Source organism: Benincasa hispida, unplaced genomic scaffold (assembly GCF_009727055.1).
Source record: "Benincasa hispida cultivar B227 unplaced genomic scaffold, ASM972705v1 Contig132, whole genome shotgun sequence".
Lineage (NCBI taxonomy): Eukaryota > Viridiplantae > Streptophyta > Magnoliopsida > Cucurbitales > Cucurbitaceae > Benincasa > Benincasa hispida.
Window position 1 is genome coordinate 263,274 of NW_024063873.1, and position 19,383 is coordinate 282,656.

A 19,383-nucleotide genomic window follows, 5' to 3' on the forward strand; every position below is an offset into this window, starting at 1 on the left:
TTTTCTTCATCCCTTTCATGTTGTTCCCATATAATACAAGTCCTGTAACCAACCTCTAATGGTCCAGAAATGACGTGATTGGTAACTGTCGTGTATCTTTTAACACTCCATTTATGCACTCTGTGAGGTTTGTCATCATTTGATTGTATTTTCTGTTACATTGGTACACCCTAGTCCACTGCTCAAGACCAATATCTTCTAGGTATTTGCATGGACCTGGATACCCTGCAAATTGACTCCAATGGTAGTTGAACACAAACTCATGACTTACCTTGGTTGCTTTGTCAAAAATATCCAAAATATCATTATTCTTAAAATTAGTTAATAAATTAGCTTACAAGTGATGGATGCAGATACCATGAAATGCTTCTGGGAAGCCCGTGATAATTGCCTTTTTTATTCTTGGGTGTCTCTCTGATACGATAATCAAATCACGAACTTGCCCAATTGCACATCTTAGTTGCTGAAAATACCACACCTAAGATTTAGTTTCTCCACCAAATATATTGAACGTGACTAGGTATATTTGATTATTTCCATCGACCCCAGTCGCAAGCAGAAGTTTACCACTATACTTACCCCTTAAATGTGTTCCATCTACAATTAAAACAGGGCGAATGCAGTTCAGAAACCCCCTAATGGAAGCATCAAGAGCCATGAAAACATGCTTGAAATATTTATCTTCCTGCAGATCATATTTAAATATTGAACCAGGATTTTCAATTTGTAAAGCTTCACCAAATTTAGGTAACTTTTTTTAGGATTCTTTTGGTGACCCCAAACAAGCACTAATGCTTCTTCCCTTACTCTCCATGCCTCGTCATAACTTAAACTCACACCATGCTCTTGTTTTATATCTTTCACAATGTCCTTCGGTCTATATGAACGACTAATGTCTTCAAACTTCGATGAAATTAAATGTCTGAGAACCCAACTAGAAGATTGTCTATGATCGTTAGTCAAATTTCATTTCTACATGTGTGGACAATGTCATACTTAGAGATCTTAAATATTTAAAAAAAATTTAATTTAACGACTCGAAGTCTCCATTTGCATTGTTCAACTAAACATATAACTTTGTATAATGTTGTGTTCGACTTCTTCACACTAAACTGAAAGTTACCTCTAATTGCAAACATAGATAACCACATCTTTAAATCCTTCTTAGATATAAATATATCACTAACTTGCACATCTTCAAAAGAATAAGACTGACCTGACATGATGATTGTGCTACTAAATAGATGTGACAAGTCACGACCCGTTACATGTGACGAACCTCCATAGTCTTCGATTGTTCGTTCTTCTGCATGAGTTTATGGTGGGTATTAATCTTGGATTCCTCTCCATCATCCTTCTCCCTCCAAAACCAATCATTGAAATATTGACCTTGGTCTACATCATCCCTTAAGTTATGAGTCACCAAATTACTAGGCGACGAAGTAAGTGATGGGTTAAAATATGTGGGGAAAAATGGACTATCCGACTCCATCTTGCAATGTACTGGCCTAGACGTTGAAAGGATTTCTTCAGTTCGTCAGATATATGAATTTTTTGGATGAAATCCTTGATTACTTGAACACCTTGGAAGATGTAAAGAGGTATTACTGAGACCTCTTCCCATGTGAGGAATGTGTGTAGATCTTCATCATTCTGAATTACAAATGCAGGGGCTTTGGATCTAAATTGAAGTATACATCTTATTACGAGATTATACTCATCTGACATTATACCATTTATCCTATAAACTTCGGTCAGGAATTCATTATAGGTCGTGCCGACCTCAATGTCACACCCCCGCAACTCTCCTCCATCGTAATCCTTTTCTCTTTCATTCCAAACGCCACTGAAACAAATCCAAACATGAGGCATTTTCCTATAATTTATAATAAAAATGTATTAATGTAATGTAGTTAGAGAAAAAGTAAACTAAAAAGAAAAAAATTGGCCCCATCGTCCACCCGGTCGGGTACAACACCGGGCCAAAAAAACATAATCCTTAGATTTTATGCGCCATCTCTCTACGCTCTTTTGAATTCCTATTTTCATCATTCATCCCATTAGAATCCAACAGAAAATGTTAGAAGAATCAACTACCTCTCCTCTTATGGACTTTTCTCTAACATCACAAGTGTATATCATCAGATTGTCCAGTCTCTCCCTATGGCTAAGAAGCTAGACCCAATAAGAAGCCCTTAGATGCTGCCATCTCTCTCTTTGTAGATGTAGATTTCCTTCTTGTATTCTTAGTTGCATTTCATAAGGACTAACCTCTTTCTTGTTTGTGATTGCCTTTACTAAGTACACTAGATTCATTCCTTTTTCTCTCGAGATCCTAATGGCAACTACAAGATAACATCAGAAGCTTCAATGCCTGACTGGGCTCGGGTTAACTCTACCGAGCCCCGAACTGGTCCCAATCTAATTCCTATCCCGTACCCGGGAAGATCGGGTCAGTTAACTTATTTCATACCCAGTGAAGCTTGGTTGGGAATCAAACTTACTCCAACAATTATTTTGTACCCGGTGAAGCCCGACTAGGTAATTTCAACTCATTTGTTTTCTATCCGACGAATACCGGTCGAGAATCAAACTTATTCCAACAATTATTTTATGCACGGTGAAGCCCGACCAAATATCTTTAAAAAATATATATTTTTTAATTTTTTTTTAAATTTATAAATATCAAATGCAAGGCATTATAAAAAGAAAAGAAACAATAAAAAAAAAAAGTAAGCATAAATCAAACTCCAAGAAGGTCATTTATTTTTGTCAATTTTTTCATAAATTATCGAACTATTAAAAAATGAAATACATACCTTTGTACGAGTGTACAAAATTACAACTTCGTGAAATACAAGTTTTGGACTTGACGAGAATTTTTGGTGAATTAATTTGGTAGGATGGTTATTGAAATTGAAAGTAAAAAATTTAATAAGGGGCATAAGAGTAATCAGAATTTATTTGTATGAATAATTTTTTGGGTAGAAGAAAACTTGTTTTTAAAAAATAGGCAAAAAATACAAAATTAAACTTCTAATAAGCCATTTTCCCCAATTTTCCTTTTATGTCTAAATTCTAATGATTATGTTTAAATTCTCATGATTCGTTAGATGAATGACCTAAAATTGGGGAGGGAAAAATGAAATATGCCCTATTTTCAAAATTGAGGTATTTTTACCTTTTGCATAAGTCATATTCACGTGAAATTACCAAAATGAAACATCGAGTATGCGGATTGGTCGATTGGTCATTGTATTGTTGTTTTGTATCGGAAAATTTCACGAAATGACCCGAAACCCAAAAACTTTTCTACCAATGACCTCTTTCTAGCATGGTGAACGCGTCTCTACGAATACTTTAAGCGAGCATTTAGATATTATTAAGCGATCAGATAGATATTAGTAAGCGCTCGGAGAGAGTACTAAGCGATCGTTTACTATCCACTATAGTTTTTATTAAGCGATCATGTAAAGAATACTAAGCGATTGTCTAGCTATTCACTATAGTTTTTATTAAACGATCGTTTAGAGAATACTAAGTGATCGTGCGATCGTTTAACTAACTGTTTCGTGATCGTTTAGATATCCATGATGCGATCGTTTGGCTAATACTAAACGATCGTTTAGATAATACTAAGCGATCATTTAGCTAACTGTTACGCGATTGTTTAGATATCCATTACGCGATCGTGTATTAATTTATAAAGCGATTGTTTGGCTAATACTAAGTGATCACTTAGGTTTTGTTATGCGATCGTTTATATAATACTAAACGATTGTTTAGGTTTTGTTAAACGATTGTTTAGCTAACTGTTACGCAATCGTTTAGATATCCATTACGTGATCGTGTACTAATATATAAAGTGATCGTTTGGCTAATACTAAGCGATTGCTTAGGTTTTGTTATGCAATCGTTTAGATAATACTAAGCGATCGTTTAGGTTTTGTTAAACGATCATTTAGATAATACTAAGCGATCGTTTAGCTAACTATTACCTGACCGTTTAGTTTTCGTTTAGATAAATTTGTGCTAAATTTGTAGAATACAATTGGTGTCGTACATTTAACTAAGCAAATAAATAACTAAGCGATCGTTTAGATAAATTTGTGCTAAAATTACATATTTGGTGTTGTACAGAATATAATTGGTGCTAAAATTACATATTGTATAGTGTAAATTTGTACAGAATAATTGGTGTTGTATAGAAAAATTGAAGCGAAAGCGAAAATTACATATTGTTTAGTCTAGATGGGCCAGTGTCAGGTGTTATCAACGTTTGTCTGCAAGTTTTCTTGTTATGTCCTATCTGACCACATCGTGTACACCTGTGTATTTGTCGTGGTTCCTCTCCAATTTAAGGTATCCTGACAGTTTGACGTCGACCTACACTTACTATCTTTTGCTGTGGTAGAATTGGTTCAAAATCTCCAATCCATTCTTGACTGTGTCCGACTAAGAAGATGCGAAGTAGTGTCATTGATCTATAATTGGATAAACAAATCATTGATAAGTAAGCGACCGTGTATAAATTACTAAGCGATCGCATAGTAATTTACTAAACAATCGCATAGTAAATTACTAAACGATAGTTTATAATTACTAAACGATTGTTTATAATTTACTAAACGATCACATAGTAATTACTAAACAATCATTTATATTTTACTAAACGATCGTTCTAATTTAGTAAATGATGGTGTATAATTACTATCGTTTATAATTTACTAAACGACACTTATTATGAAAGTGATCTGAGAGAAAAAATCGTACATAATGAAGGCCCGAAGAAACCATTGAAGGAAGAAGAAATGTGGGCAAATGAAAGCTACAAGAAAAAGCTACCAAAGAATCCGAAGGGTTAGGAAATATGAAAGAAATCTACGAGATGAGAGAGATGTTACGTTCCATTCTCTTCATAATAATAGTTGGGAAATAAATGTTTTGGTGGAATGTTGGTGATGTATTGAATGCACATTAAGAAAAATGTGGCGGTCGGGAGGCTTTTTAAAAATTAGGGTAATTTTGTCATTGGTAGAATTGGATTTTGAGTCATTTTGTGAAATTTTCCTTTTGTATCGTTGTCTTGACCTCCCTCCTATTTCTCTCGATCTCACCTCTCTCTTGTTCTCTTTCGATTTTGAATGAAACCAATGACCGACCGAATCTAACAGTTCTGAGATGTCATGAACCGAGAAAGCCGAAAGTAAGTTCGGTTTTAGTTGGAAACCGAACCAAACAATTTCGGTTATGAACGGTTCGATTCGATTTTAACTGGTTTTTCCTTCTTTTTTTTTTCTTGCAATCTGTGATAAGACCTGGCACTGAAGGGCTAAGAAATTGGTCGAGAATGGATATATAAAACTTATCGAGCGACGTCGGCGCTAGGGAAGACTTTCATGATCGTGCTCCAATAGAAGAAAGGAAAACAAAGGATCCTGGAAGAGATAAAAAAATTGAGAGAAAAACAGAGGAAGCGATCGAATAACTTTCGAGACCATGCACCATGCTCCACCAGAGAATTCAATTGAAAGAAAAATAGGGGAAGATGGAATGGAGAGGCGGTGTGGGGTGAGGGGGCTGGACTAGATGAGGAAAAGGGAGCAAAGAGAAGAAAATGGGTTTATTTTTCCTGGTATTGCCGCTCAAGGAATGTCGATAAGAGTGGGAAACATAGAATGTGAGGGATACTGGCGGCAGCTAGGGTTTGGGGATACTGGCAGTAGGCTTGGTTAGTGGGTTGGGAGATGTTGGGCTTGGGCTTTTTTTGTGGATACAAACTGTTTTTAAATAAATAGATTTCATATTGGTTTGGTCCCCTTTCTGGGTTTTTTTTTTAAAAAAAAACTAAACCGTGAACTGAACCGAATATAACCGTTTTAACACTTTATAAACCGTAAATTTTTTTTTTTTTTTTTTTGTAAAATACCGAAACAAATTAGTTGATTCGACTCGGTTCGGATTGGTTCCTCGGTCTTTTGGGTTCCATGCACACCCCTACTCCTCATCACTCTCTCATTCTTAGTCTCCTCTCTCTCTATTCCTCTTTGGTCTCGTTCCATTGCATCTACAACTTTTTGATGGACAATGACCAATGAAGCAAGGGAAAATGAAGAATAGGTGACACGAATGGAGGAAAGTAAACCAAGAATAAGAAAAGAAAAAAAAAGTTAACAAAGATAATATTGTAAGATGATATGTGGATATGCGTGGGTTTCAAATGCAGGAAATTACATCTTTAAAGGAGGTGCCTCAAGTTTAAATATCTTATCTTGGAACACCAGGGACCTCAACGATAAATCCATATAGACAATCTTCAAGCATTTTATCTAAAAGGGCAATAGGCTAAACCATTTGGTCAAACAAAAGAAAGTCTAAAAGACTTTGAATGACAGAGGCCTCGACATAGGTAACTTGCAAAACAAAAACTTGGCATTATTGTTCAAATGGACCTCGATGTTTCTAGAAAACATGACTTCAAAATAGTTAAAAGCATACATGGAGTGGATCCTCACCTTTGGCACACCTTTGGGAAGCTCGGTTTACTGCATTGCTAGCATTAGTGATCTTTGGAACCTGGATATCCGTTCATGGAACCTTTGTTTCAGAGGCCTGGATGAAGAACTTAAAGAATTACAACATTTATTGGGCTGCCTCGAAGAAAAAAAAAAAAACCTCCCCACGCATTATATCCAAGGCTTTGGTCTTCAGACTCTTCTGGTAAATTTTCAATTAAGTCCTTGTCAAAGCAAAAAGTCCGAAGAGAATAAACACTTAGGATCTTAATATTTGGGTCACTTAATTGTTCTGAGATCTTGCAACATAAACTTCAAGTTCACTACCTATCTCCCTACTTTGGTCACTCATACTTAGCAAGTGAGAAAAACCATATAGGACGTGTTATTTGATTGCTCTTAATCAAGCAAATGTTGAACGAAGCAATTCACATATTTCAACATTGCATTAGGCTTTTGGTCAAAACATAAGCAACAACATCTCCCATATACCGACGAGACCCACTATGGCTCCTAAGACACAAATACTTTGATAAATTGTAGTTAAAGTTTTGATTTTAGAAATTTGATTGAGCAAAACCAAAGACTCTTCCACAAAAAGGCTATAAATTAATAAGATCGGTTTGGATTGGCCCACTTGCTAACATCTTCTGGTGCTCTCATTCGGAATTTTTTTGTTGATTATTCTATTCAAGATATCTGTATTAACGGGAGTGTTTTTACTTCTTCAATGTAATCAAGCTAGTTTGTCTCTTGTCTATTGTTTTAATAGTTTCATCTTATAAACAGATGTGATGGAGGTGCTATGGGAGTGTCAACCTAATTGAGATGACGAGTGTATTTATTCATTCGTAGATCTCTAGATCTATATGTTCATTTTGTATCGTTGCATTATGAATTTTATATTTTGAACAATAATCAGTTTCCATTGTATTATTGAAAAGTTCGTTTAAAAAAAAATGTAAATAAGAAGTGAATAAAAAACCATTTTAAAGTTTGAGATTGGCCAAAGTGTGCAATTATCGATCTAAAATCGTAGGTATTAGCCAAAAAAAAAAAAAAAAAAAAAAAAAAAAAAAAAAAAAAGCGAAAGGCACACAGCCTCCTCCAAAATAAAACCCTAACTCCATCATATCTACGGCTCTGTTTGCTTCACCTCGTCCTCGCAGCTCAAAAAATGGTACACTCTCCCTTTCTCTTGTTCAAATTCTCACTAGTTCAGTGGTTCAATTTATTGTTCGTATTCTTATGTATGTTCTTCTTGTACTCTTGAAGGCACCTAAGAAGGCTGTTGGGAAAGTTTTGGCAAAAAAGAAGCAGGTAAATCCATTGTCTTTTCTTCTTTCCCTTGATGCGAATTTGTTGTTTCAGTTCTCTATGGATTTGGTGTAACGCCGCGTTGGATTGTTTGCAGGAGAAGGTGGTGAACCCGCTATTTGAGAAGCGTCCGAAGCAGTTTGGAATCGGTGGGGCATTGCCGCCTAAGAGGGATCTCACACGCTTTGTCAAATGGCCCAAAGTTGTTCAAATTCAAAGGAAGAAGAGGATTCTGAAGCAGAGGCTCAAGGTTCCACCAGCTTTGAATCAGTTCACCAAGACCCTTGACAAGAATCTTGGTAACTAAAACCTAAATTCTCACGGAGATTCCTATTGCATGTTTAGTATTTATTCAGGATATTTTTAATTTTTTTTTGTCAGGTTTTAGATGGTCATCATTGAATGGTTTAGTTAATTGCGGGTTGTGTCCCTCTTCGGTCTATGCGTTTTGTTTTTTCAGCTGGAACTCTCTTCATTTTTTATGAAGTATGAACTTTGTTAGGTTATAGGAACGATAGGTTGTACGATTGCACTTAATTTAGGAGAGGTGTAGAAGTTTCCGCTATGGTGGAAGAAGAAATAAGTAGTTCCATACTTAATCGATTGATGGTTTGGTTTCGCTATCTTGAGATACTGTGTTTTGATTAGCATTGCGAGTTTATTTGGGAGTTGGTAGTAAGCTTCAGTCTCTCGGAACCTAAATTCTTGTCTGAATATTTTGTTCTCCTTGAGTTTCTTTGATTATTATGCTTAAATCTTCTCACATTTTGGGTTACTTAGACATTCTGATGGTTGTATTTGAGATTCATTGTAACGTCATTAGACGGTTGGTTTTAAAAGCCTTATCATGCACTTGTAGCAATGAACCTGTTCAAGATGCTTTTGAAGTATAGGCCAGAGGATAAAACACAGAAAAGGGAGCGTCTTTTGAAAAGAGCTCAGGAAGAGGCCGAAGGCAAAACACACGATGCCAAAAAGCCTATTGTTGTTAAATATGGTCTCAATCATGTTACCTACCTCATTGAGCAGGTTAACTTTTATCCCATACATGTGAAAAAGTTTCACTCTTTTCAACTGCAATATTGTCTGCAATCAGATACACTTGCTTTATCTTTAACATCCATGTATTACATACTTTATTTTCAGAACAAGGCACAACTGGTTGTGATTGCACACGATGTGGATCCGATTGAGTTGGTTGTATGGCTCCCAGCTCTGTGCAGGAAGATGGAAATTCCATATTGCATTGTGAAGGGAAAAGCACGATTGGGAGCGGTAACTATGTCGCTTTATTTGACACAGTAATGTCTACTCCTTTGAAGCCATGGATCAATGTTGTCGTAATTTTTCTTTTTAAAAACAGATTGTTCACAAAAAGACTGCTTCAGTTTTGTGTTTGACAACAGTGAAGAATGAAGATAAGATGGAGTTTAGCAGGATTTTGGAAGCCATTAAGGTGCCATATACACATACAAAGCCTAGATAATCACACTTTATTTTATAGCATCTGAATTAGGCTAATATTGAACAACTTGTTTTTGTTGTTTTGTTTTCTGTTAGGCTAATTTCAACGACAAGTACGACGAGTACAGGAAGAAGTGGGGTGGTGGAATCATGGGATCCAAGTCCCAGGCTAAAACTAAGGCAAAGGAGAAATTACTCGCTAAAGAAGCCGCCCAAAGGATGTCTTAGGAATTCACAGATCAACATTAGAGCAAAGGACAAAGGAGAAGCTTCTAGCTGAGCAGAGGATGTCAAAGTATGGCTTAGGATTCGGTAATGAGCTTTTGTCTAACTTGAGTCATTTTTCTTTGATACAAAGCAGATTCTTAAGGGGCTTGTCATTTTTCTTTTCAGCTTTAAGTTTATTGGATTAAGAAATTTTAATTTGTTCTACGAGTTCTACATCATATTCAAAGCAGGACATTTTGGAGTTATTCTGTTTGGATGCCACTTTTCTTGTATAAGTTGGGTTATATGGACTATTTGCCTGTTCCCTCAATTGAATTCTACTGTGTTTTATAACTTCATTAAACACGCATTCTGAAAAGAAATTGCTATTAGCAAAAGTAAACCATTTGAAAACATGTCCAAGCCTATTTTATTATAGGCTAAATTACTTTGAGTTGCCTGTACTTGGAGCGTGTTTTGGAGTGATTTTGTATAGGTCAATATCTCACATTTAAAAGTGTAAAATCAAATTCTAAATCGATTTTGAGAAGATGTGTTTTATAGTGATTTTGAATGACAAGTTATAACTATTTTAAAATCACTCTTACACATGCACTTACGGTGTGTTTGGGAGTTATAGTTGAAGTAGTGATTTTAGAAAAAGAGATTTAACCACAATTGATTTTGTGAACAATCAAATTTATGTCTGGTATTGAACTCTTAAAAATGATTTTCATATATTTAGAATTGATTTAGAATTATTACTTTTGATTTCAAAAGTGAATTTAGAGTTACTAAGGTCTCGTTGGGTAATTGTTTGTTTGTTTTTTTTTTTTTTTTTGTTTTTGTTTTTGAAAGCAAGCTTATTTCATCCACATTTCTTACAATTTTTTTGCATGTTTTTTAATTATAATGATGTAGATAAATTTTAAAAATAAGAACAAAATCTTGAAAGTTACATTTTTTTTAATTCTCAAAATTTGGCTTGATTTTTTTAACTATTGGTGAAAATTGAAAAGTAGATAACAAAAGAAGACATTTGGAGATGGAAGTAGTGTTCATAGCCCTAATTTTCAAAAATAAAAACAAAGAGCAAAATGATTACCAAAAGAGGTCTTAGTTTTTAAGGATTCAAAGATTTTATGCTCCTTTGACTATCAGTTGACAAATGGTAAAGTGATGTGCTAGTTAGATTGACGAACTACCTAAACGATTTAACAGAATATATAAGTTTAATTTTTTGGATGAATTACCTCGAATGATTTGTCAAAATAGGTTTCAAGAGCTCGGTTCCTTTGGAAAAAAGTTACCTATTCACTAGTGCGTAAACAGAAAAGGTAGTTGTAGTGAGTGTCAATTCCATATTCATCTACTAAACATATTGGTTGGATTAGACATTTACTTTGTTTGTGATCCTATCACACAATAAGAGGAACATTTCTAGTTCAACACTTGCTGGTTACTATCTTTCAAGATTTAATCCATCTTCATGAATGTGAACATCTCGACATTTATTTAAATATCATGTGTTTCACACTCTTGACTAGTTAAAAATCTCTATTTTCTCCTTTTGGTTACATGTGACATTTTTTTGTCGAATCTGTTATGTATATAAAGATTAACTTCATCGAATATGGAAAATAATTATTCGATTTTTCTTTTACTTAACAAACGAAGATATTGTTCTTCAAAAGAAGCCTGTAATTCGACATCTTACTACCTACTCTAACTAAACTCTCCTCCTCTAGTTTGAAATAATTTCAAATTTCAGAAGTTAAAATAAATTTCATTTATTCGGTATGATTTAACCTTTTCTTCCTGTATAAATCATACAACAACAAATGACCAAAACAACTGGGTTTTCAAGAATCCTCTTGGAGAATTGGCTTCTGATCAGGCAGAGGAAAGTTTAAACTCTTGAAACAAGTAAAGGCACCATCAACCACCAAATTGTGGCCACTTACATACTTGGCATCATCAGATGCAAGATAAAGGGCAGCATTAGCTATATCATTGGTTTCACAAACTGTTCCTTCCAAAGCACTCAAATCAAATATCATCTTCTCAAGTTTCTCCTTTTCAACACAAGGAAAAAGCCGAGTCATTTCCTCGATAACAAACGGTGTTGGGATCGGAAACGGCGATATACAGTTAACTCGAATACCATACTTACACAACTCCGATGCCAACGACTTGACAATACCTATAACTGCAACCTTCGACACAGAGTACGTATGCTGAGCTAGTCCACCCATGAGTCCCGTAATGCTAGCCGTGCAGAGAATCGAGCCTGATCGTTGAGGGATCATGACACGAGAGGCATGTTTGATACCAGCCAAGACACCACGAACATTGATGTTCATAACTTTATCGAAGACAGCAAGGTCGAGGTCCAAGATGCTTGGAGGAGTGTTGCAAGCAATTCCAGCATTGTTGTACATGATGTCAAGCTTTTTGTGAAGGGAGAGAGTGAAATCTACTGCATCAGAGACATTGGACTCTTTAGTGACATCACAAGGGATGAAAGTTGCATTTGGTCCTAATTGTTTGACTGTTTCTTGTCCAAGTTTTTCATTGATGTCAGCTATTACAACTTTGGCTCCATTACTTATAAATTTTCCTGCAGTTGCCTTTCCAATACCACTTGCTGCTCCTGTTATCAGGGCTATCTTCCCTTCAAGCCTGAATATCCAAACCCTTAATCATCTTAAAACTAGGGCATTTTTCTCCGACTAAAGAGAAAAATGTTTTTAAAAGGACCAAAAATTTATAACTAACATCATGTCCGGTAACTATTTTTTTTAGGTTTTAAGAATTAAGCCTATAAACACTTTCTCCATTTCTGAATTTTTGTTTGTTATCTACTCTCTACCGATATTTTAAAAAATCACGTGAATTTTTAAAAACTAAAATAAGCCCTTTTTAAAAATTTTCTTTAACTTTTTTAAATTTAGCTAATAATTCAACCTTTTTCCTTAACAAAATTGGAAATCATGCTAAGAATTTGAGAGAAAATATAGGACTAAAATTTTGTAGTCTTTTATTTAATAGTTCTAGGAGCTTCCAATTGCGTGTCTAACAAGGCCTTAACCCTATTTGAGATTTATTTAAAAAAATAAAAATAAAAATTAGCCCTCATTTAGTAAGCATTTCGTTTTTTGGTTTTTGGTTTTTTGAATTAAGTCTATTTCCTTCTAATTTCTTGCAATGATTTACATCTTTCTTAGGTACAATGATCGAATTCTTATCCAAATTCCAAATTCCAAAAACAAGTTTTTAAAAATTATTATTTTTAGTTTATAAAATTTAATTAGTTTTTTTAACCATCGATAAAATTTAGTAGATATAATAAAAAAATTTGGGGATGAAAGTAGTTAATTTTTATTTTTTTTAAAAAAAAATCAAATGGTTGCTAAAAGGCCTCAAAATCCAATTTTATGCCTAATGAATTTATTAAACTTAAAAGAATGTAGAATTTCCATCATAACCCATTAAACAAAAGAATTGAAAGCATAAACCTACTAGATCTGAAATCAACGTTTGAAATTAAAAAAAACCTATTAGATACAAACGTTTCCGAAACTAAACAAGTAATTTAAGCTCAAATCTATACAAGAAATGGGGGGAAAAGAGTTGAAAAGTAAAGGGGAAAGAAATAAAAAGTAGAGAAATGAAATTGGAAACAATATATAAGAACTATTAATACAATTCACCTTCCAACATGTGAAGAAAATCCCCTATTGAAGAAGAAGCTGTTGAAGAGATATCTGAGTCGGATCTGGATCATGCTTCACAGATAAACAGATCGATGAATCTTCAAAGATTTGATAATGGAGAATCTGAAAAAGCTTTTGAATAAGAGTGCCACTTTAATGGTGGAAACAAATGGAAAAAAAATGGTAAGAAACAGAGCTGATAAGGAAGCTTGTTCTTCATTTACTATGGTTTTTGTGGCTGTCTAATTAATGTTTTGGTTTAGTCAATGAGAAACGTTTTCTTCTTTTGTAATCACCCATTTGTTTTTTGGATTTTTAGTAAAATCCAAAAAGTACAATAGGAAAAAAAAGAGACGAAGTAAAGAATTGAAAATAAATTGGCAGCCAAGGGGGAAGGCATTTGCATGTTAGTCGTTTATTTTAAGACTGACAAGTGCACTAAAGTTTTATTAAAATAAGGATGAGTAAAATATACTTGTGGTTATAAGGTTTCAAAAGTAACACTTTCGGATGTTGATTTTATAATTTAGTTTGTATTTGGTCATTGAAGTTCAAAATCTTAGTTTCTATTTGATTACTGATTTGTTTTTGGTATTTTGTTTATGAAAATTAAGCATATTTTTTCATCATCTCTCACAATGATTTATATTTTGCTCAAATAAAAGAGTTGAGTTCTTAATCAAAAACAAAAATAAGTTTTAAAAAAAACTACCTTTTTTAGTTTTCGAAATTTGACTTGGTTTTTAAAAAACAATGATAAAAAGTAGATGACAAAGTAAGAAATTTGAAAGTTGAAGGAGTGTTTATAGACTTAATTTTCAAAAACTAAAAACGAAAAACCAAATGATTACCTAAAGAAAATTAAAATATTTGGTTTTTGAGATTTGAATTTGATTTTTAATTGGCCACTGTAATTTAAAATGAGTTATGAATGGTCTTCCAAAATAGAGCTGACGACCAATAATTATGATGACGTTGCGGTTAAATTATATTGACTAGACTTTGTTAATCATATATATTTTTTACCTGAGTTGAATTTTTTCTTCTTAATTTTTTTTTTAGTTTAAAGTTTAGAGATCAAACATGTCACTTTTGAAATTTCAAGTATCGAATAGAAACAAAATTCAAATCTTAAGAACAAAAAATGTTATCTTTAAATATTTGAGGACTAAGTGTTAAAAGTATTGTTATAATCAAATTTACCATAACGTATCCACTTAAGTTTTTGAATGGAACAGTAAATTAACACGTATTGCATCCAATGATTTCTATGAAATTAGTGTTTCTTAAGAAAGGAAGGGAGAAAAATGGAATGGCCTTACCTCTTTCAGGGACAAGAGTTAGAATAGAACAAAAAGAAGAGGGCAAAAAAGGAAACTCAGTTTGGGAAGGATCTATGGTTGGAGGATGGGAAATAGAGGAAGAAAATCACACATTGTTGGAAAGATAAAAACAATAATAATAAAGAAAATATGTTAAAATATAGTTTTGGTCTATTTTTTTTTTGTTATAATTCCATTTTAGTATGATACTTTTAAATGTTCAAATTTCAGAAAAAAAATTACAATAATCTTAAAATTAGCTTAAAGTATAGAGATCAAAATAATATTTTAATTTAAAATAATATAGCTACATTTTTTATTCTAAAAAAACTGACATGTGAATAAAATTTAAAAATTACTTCAAAGTATAGAGATCAAAATAATATTTTAACTTAAAATAATATAGTTACATTTTTTTATTCTAGAAAAACTGATATGCAAATATATTTTTAAAATTTATTGAGGAGGTTTTAGAAAAACAAATAATAACTAATTATAAAGACTAATTATAAAAGTCATGGAAATAAAATTGACTAAATATGGACATTTGAAGGTAGATAGAACTCAAATAGAATAAGTGAGACTAAAACAATACTTTAGCAAGAAAAAAAAAAAAAAAAACATATAAAAGAAGGGGTAAATTACACTTTTTTGTGCTTGGGGTTTGGGATTTGTGTCAAATTAGTCCAAAGGTTTTAAAATTGGACAATTAAGTTTCCAATGGTGGAAAATACTTGGTTTTGTTCCTGTGTTAACAGAAGCTGTTGATTATTAATAGAGGTGCAAAGGTGACATTTCTAATAATAATAATAATTGTTGAATGAGAAATTTTGAATCAATCATAAATTATCACGTCATTTTTCAAATTAATGATGAAATTATAAATAATTGAATTTGGGACCTTTTAATAGTTGACATGTGTCCCAAATTAAAATTGAAGACATAAATTAGTGAATACCGATGATGCCACGTGTTTTCTGTTAGAGTAAGAAAACATGCAACGGAAGCATCAAGGATCCATAAGCATTCAAATTCACTAATTTTGGCAGAAACTAAAGCATGCTCATCTAAATAAGAGGATTTTGGATCATACCTTTGTATAACTCTTCAAGAACTTGATTAATCAGTAACAGTCTTCCCCAAAGATCACCGTGAACCACCTCAAGATCTTCCGCACTATCCTCTTTTGTGGGACTCAAGAACAGTTTGAAGCAATGAGAAATAGAGAAAAGCTCACAGCAGCACACTTCCAAAGAATCCTTCTTCCAGTTGAGATTTCTCTCAAAATTTTCTATGTAATGCATGCCTTCAATTCACTCAAATCTTCTTTATTTATTGCAGATGAACATGCAAAAAAGAGATATGCATGGCTTGCAGCTCATGCTTGGAGCTTTAATGAAGAAGAGGAAGTGGGCTTTGTGTGAGCATGAAGAAGAAGAAAATGGAAAACCAAGTTTTTCCATTTTGTGCATGCAAACAATTTTTCAATTTTATCTTTAAAACCAAAATTTGATTTCAAAATTCAATTTTGATTTTAATAACTGAAAAATCATATTTCTAAAGTTAATTTCATAAATTAAAATATTAATTAATTTAATATCAATTATTAAATTAATTTTTGTATAATAATCATCTTCATATATTTAAATTGTATTTAAATATATATTCTCCTATTCCGTTTAATTTGAACGTTTCGAATTAATTTCTCAAGCTACTCTAAAGCTTAACCATTTACGAGCTAGTAGGGGGCCCTCGCGAACCTACAGATCATGGGCTCCAACTATTCGAGATTAATCGGCTAAACTAATTAATCCGATCTAACCCCCATTCGTTAACTAATGGGTACTCCGCTATAGCCCATAGTTGAACTCCCCCCACTGTAGATATATTATATCCACTTTATAACCGTAATCAGTAATTCGATCCTTCACAGGTTGTTCGTAATTACAACTAGGTCAAAATTACCGTTTTACCCCTGTGAATACATCTTATTCCTTAAGTTCCTACTGACCCTCTAATGAACAATTCTGATTCATAATCTCTATGAATTAAATCCTTTCTCTATCATGAGAAGGCGGGGCCCCGATTGTTCAAGACCTGGAATCAATACTTAAGAGAACAACCTATCTACTAACCCTAAATTAGGTAGGAGTGAATTCCAACTTGCAAGGCTATGTCTCCAGCTATTCATCCGGTCTTATCTCCAAAATGGGAAGCTTATTGAGCAGTGCTATTGGACTACTCTCACTGTTTGTAGATCAAAGGATAATCTCGAATAAACAGGAGTTCATAACTAGCTCAGGATTAAGATCGAGTTAACCTAGGTTATTTGATAAATGAAACAGTCAGTTTTAACACACTACAAGAATTTTGAGCTTTAATGTCGGTTGAAAAAAGTGAAACCGGATGTATAATGTCGGTTTTTTTTTTTTTTTAAAAAAGCGGATCTTTAATGTCGGTTTTAAACCGACATTGTAGGTATACATTTAATGTCGGTTTAAAATCGACACTAAAAATCTGGTTTTATTTTTTTCCTTAAAAAAACAAAACCCATTCCCCCCCATTTTTTTTTCCATTTCCTACTTCTATCCCTATCTATCCTATATATCCCTTTTCTAAACCCTATTTTCCCCATCAGCCACCTCCTCCCAAGCCCCTCCAATTTTTGTTTCTTACGAAAATGATATTAGGTTACATTTTGTTTCTCTCCTTTCTCTCTCAGATTTCAGAAAAACCTTCATAGACGGCGAAGAGAACTGAAACCGAAACCTTCTCAGATTTCAGAAGTAAGAGATATGAAGGATTTGAATTTGTTTCTGAGGTAATTCAATATGCAATTTCATTCCCCCTTTTTGGATCTTTTTCGCGTCAATTTTAATCTAGGTTTGAGCTTTTTTCTTACAGATTATCACCAGCCGTAATGAAGGATTTGAATCTGTTTCTGAGGTAATATGAAGAATTTGAATCTATTTCTGAGGTAATGCTATTTGGCTACATTTTAGTGTTTCTGAATATAAACCAGCTAAAAAAACCACAAAGTTCTAAGAGTTTTGGTAATGCGATACATTTTTTGTTTCGTCATTCATTTGTACTTCTTAAGGGAGAGAGGAATACTAGAGCATTAGAGATTTGGAGAAATACTTTAATTGATGTTTGATTCGTTGTTAGTTCATGTCTCTCTGGAAAGTGTCAAGCTAAAGAAAAAGAAGAAACACAAGAGAACAGAAAGGCCCAGGTTGATAATTCTTTTGATATTTTTTTCCAGCACCATTTGTTACATAAATGTGCCATATTCAGATATTCCAATCTTGTAGATGGTAGCAAAACTACATGGAATACTGAGACCATTTCTACTTCAGAGAATGAAATCTAATGTCGAGCTAATGCTCCCTCGGAAGAAAGAAATCATAATAGGTTATGATTGAAGGTAGCATTGTTTTTAGTCTAATTGTTATAGATAGATTCTATAACCTGTGCATCAACCTCTCTTGTTTTCATAAATATTATTTATATATTTAGATATATATCTCCGCCCAAATCCCTCCCCTCTCGCCCAAATCTCTCTCGCTCTTGGCTCATAAAGCCAAATACCCTCCCCTCCGCTCTCGCTCTCGCTCTCGCTCCCCCTCTCCCTCTCCCTCATCCCTCCACTCTCGCCACTCTCGCTCTCGCTCTCGCCACTCTCACTCTCGCTCTCGCCGCTCTCGCCCTCGCCCTCACCACTCTCGCCCTCGCCCTCGCCCTCGCCGCCCTCGCTGCCCTTGCCGCTCTCGCTGCCCTCGCCGCCCTCGCTCATACCCGCCACCCTCGCTCATACCGCCACCCTCACCACTCTCGCTCATACCGCCACTCTCGCTCTCCCACATAAAGTCCCTCTCGCTTTATGTTTATTGTGTGGTGATTTAACGTTTGGTGATTGATCCTTGTTAACAAGAATTATTGGTACAGGAGTTCACTTTGGGAAATTGATAGTCTTCGACACCATTATTTGTCCTCCTGTTTCAAGGTATGCAGTTTAATATTCAGAAACTTCTGTTGCTTTGGATTTCATACTGAAAACTAGTCCTTATGTTCTTGTAGGTTTAGTTTTATGCCTAGTATCCCCGTACAATCAAGTGTGTGAAGTGTTCAAGAGAGAGCTTAGAATGACACCGGATAAGGTATATTTACTTGGCTAAACCTGTTTCATATAATCAGATTATGGATTCATTCTGTTGAATGGAGATTACTTTTGCAATCTGACAGAAGCTGGTTATCTTGATTGTGTTACTTGTTACATATGAGTTGGCACTTTTGTTTTGTATTCTGATCACATTATAGCACGTTTCAATGAGCGTGACAGATTGAAGTTTCATTAACATTTGGCCTTTCATATGATTATATAAATGTGGTTATGGTTATAATATTAATTTTTCTCCTTGGATCAGAGTCTGCCTGAGGTTAAATTCTTAATCTCAGGCACATTACTTGTTAAGTTGAAGTTAAATTCTAAATCTTTCCAATTCTTCTGTAGTTGCTGGATGAGCTGAAGAAGAAGAATCATGATAATGAAGTCTATATTAACAACGTATATTACATCTCTTAATCTCTCAAACCCTCCCAAATTTGTAGACAAATAAAATTGTGTTGCCCTTACACGGAAGATTCTGTGGCCCTTGTAAAATCATAATCTTTGTATTACTTGTAATTTGTGTTTTCAAGGCTTGAATTATTGTACGCCTTTTAAACTATAATTCTATAGAAAAATTTGTGGATTAAATGTAATAGATTTACAATTCATACATGAATAATGTCATAGCTATAGTGTTCGATGATGATGTGTCATGTTATACTTTTTTACCG

At 33.9% G+C, this 19,383-nt stretch overlaps 3 protein-coding genes across 5 annotated transcripts; 2 read left to right on the forward strand and 1 right to left on the reverse strand.

Moving 5' to 3' along the window:
- The first annotated feature begins 7,580 nt into the window (after positions 1 to 7,580).
- Positions 7,581 to 9,839, forward strand: LOC120068888 (60S ribosomal protein L7a-2-like). 2 transcript variants are annotated; one of them, XM_039020536.1, is made up of 7 exons: positions 7,581 to 7,695; positions 7,791 to 7,835; positions 7,930 to 8,131; positions 8,692 to 8,861; positions 8,979 to 9,107; positions 9,196 to 9,288; positions 9,393 to 9,834. In XM_039020536.1, the coding sequence occupies exons 1-7, from the start codon at positions 7,693 to 7,695 to the stop codon at positions 9,522 to 9,524; spliced, it is 774 nt and encodes a 257-aa protein (XP_038876464.1). In that variant the 5' UTR covers positions 7,581 to 7,692; the 3' UTR covers positions 9,525 to 9,834. The 2 variants fall into 2 exon arrangements, with proteins under 2 accessions (XP_038876464.1, XP_038876463.1); XM_039020535.1 differs by having other exon boundaries at positions 8,692 to 9,107; positions 9,393 to 9,839.
- Positions 9,840 to 11,268: 1,429 nt separating this feature from the next.
- Positions 11,269 to 13,488, reverse strand: LOC120068901 (secoisolariciresinol dehydrogenase). The gene is made up of 2 exons (XM_039020546.1): positions 13,217 to 13,488; positions 11,269 to 12,185 (listed from the first exon to the last, which is right to left on the reverse strand). The coding sequence occupies exons 1-2, from the start codon at positions 13,288 to 13,290 to the stop codon at positions 11,366 to 11,368; spliced, it is 894 nt and encodes a 297-aa protein (XP_038876474.1). The 5' UTR covers positions 13,291 to 13,488; the 3' UTR covers positions 11,269 to 11,365.
- Positions 13,489 to 17,140: 3,652 nt separating this feature from the next.
- Positions 17,141 to 18,226, forward strand: LOC120068899 (ATP-dependent DNA helicase DDM1-like). 2 transcript variants are annotated; one of them, XR_005479391.1, is made up of 4 exons: positions 17,141 to 17,362; positions 17,446 to 17,518; positions 17,710 to 17,776; positions 17,856 to 18,226. XR_005479391.1 is itself a non-coding variant. In XM_039020544.1 (4 exons), exons 1-4 carry the CDS (start codon positions 17,337 to 17,339, stop codon positions 17,964 to 17,966), a joined length of 246 nt encoding a protein of 81 aa, XP_038876472.1. In that variant the 5' UTR covers positions 17,141 to 17,336; the 3' UTR covers positions 17,967 to 18,226. The 2 variants fall into 2 exon arrangements, 1 of the variants encoding a protein (XP_038876472.1); XM_039020544.1 differs by having other exon boundaries at positions 17,446 to 17,487.
- Positions 18,227 to 19,383: the final 1,157 nt, after the last annotated feature.

Coding starts and splice junctions, on each gene's coding strand:
- LOC120068901 (XM_039020546.1), bottom strand. CDS start 13,290: ATGATCCAGATCCGACTCAGATATCTCTTCAACAGCTTCTTCTTCAAT. Junction 12,186..13,216: donor TTTTCTTCACATGTTGGAAG/GTGAATTGTATT, acceptor TTGGATATTCAG/GCTTGAAGGGAAGATAGCCC.
- LOC120068899 (XM_039020544.1), top strand. CDS start 17,337: ATGAAGGATTTGAATTTGTTTCTGAG. Junction 17,488..17,709: donor GATTTGAATCTGTTTCTGAG/GTAATATGAAGA, acceptor ATTCGTTGTTAG/TTCATGTCTCTCTGGAAAGT. Junction 17,777..17,855: donor AAGAGAACAGAAAGGCCCAG/GTTGATAATTCT, acceptor CCAATCTTGTAG/ATGGTAGCAAAACTACATGG.
- LOC120068888 (XM_039020535.1), top strand. Junction 8,132..8,691: donor GACCCTTGACAAGAATCTTG/GTAACTAAAACC, acceptor ATGCACTTGTAG/CAATGAACCTGTTCAAGATG. Junction 9,108..9,195: donor GAAAAGCACGATTGGGAGCG/GTAACTATGTCG, acceptor TTTTAAAAACAG/ATTGTTCACAAAAAGACTGC.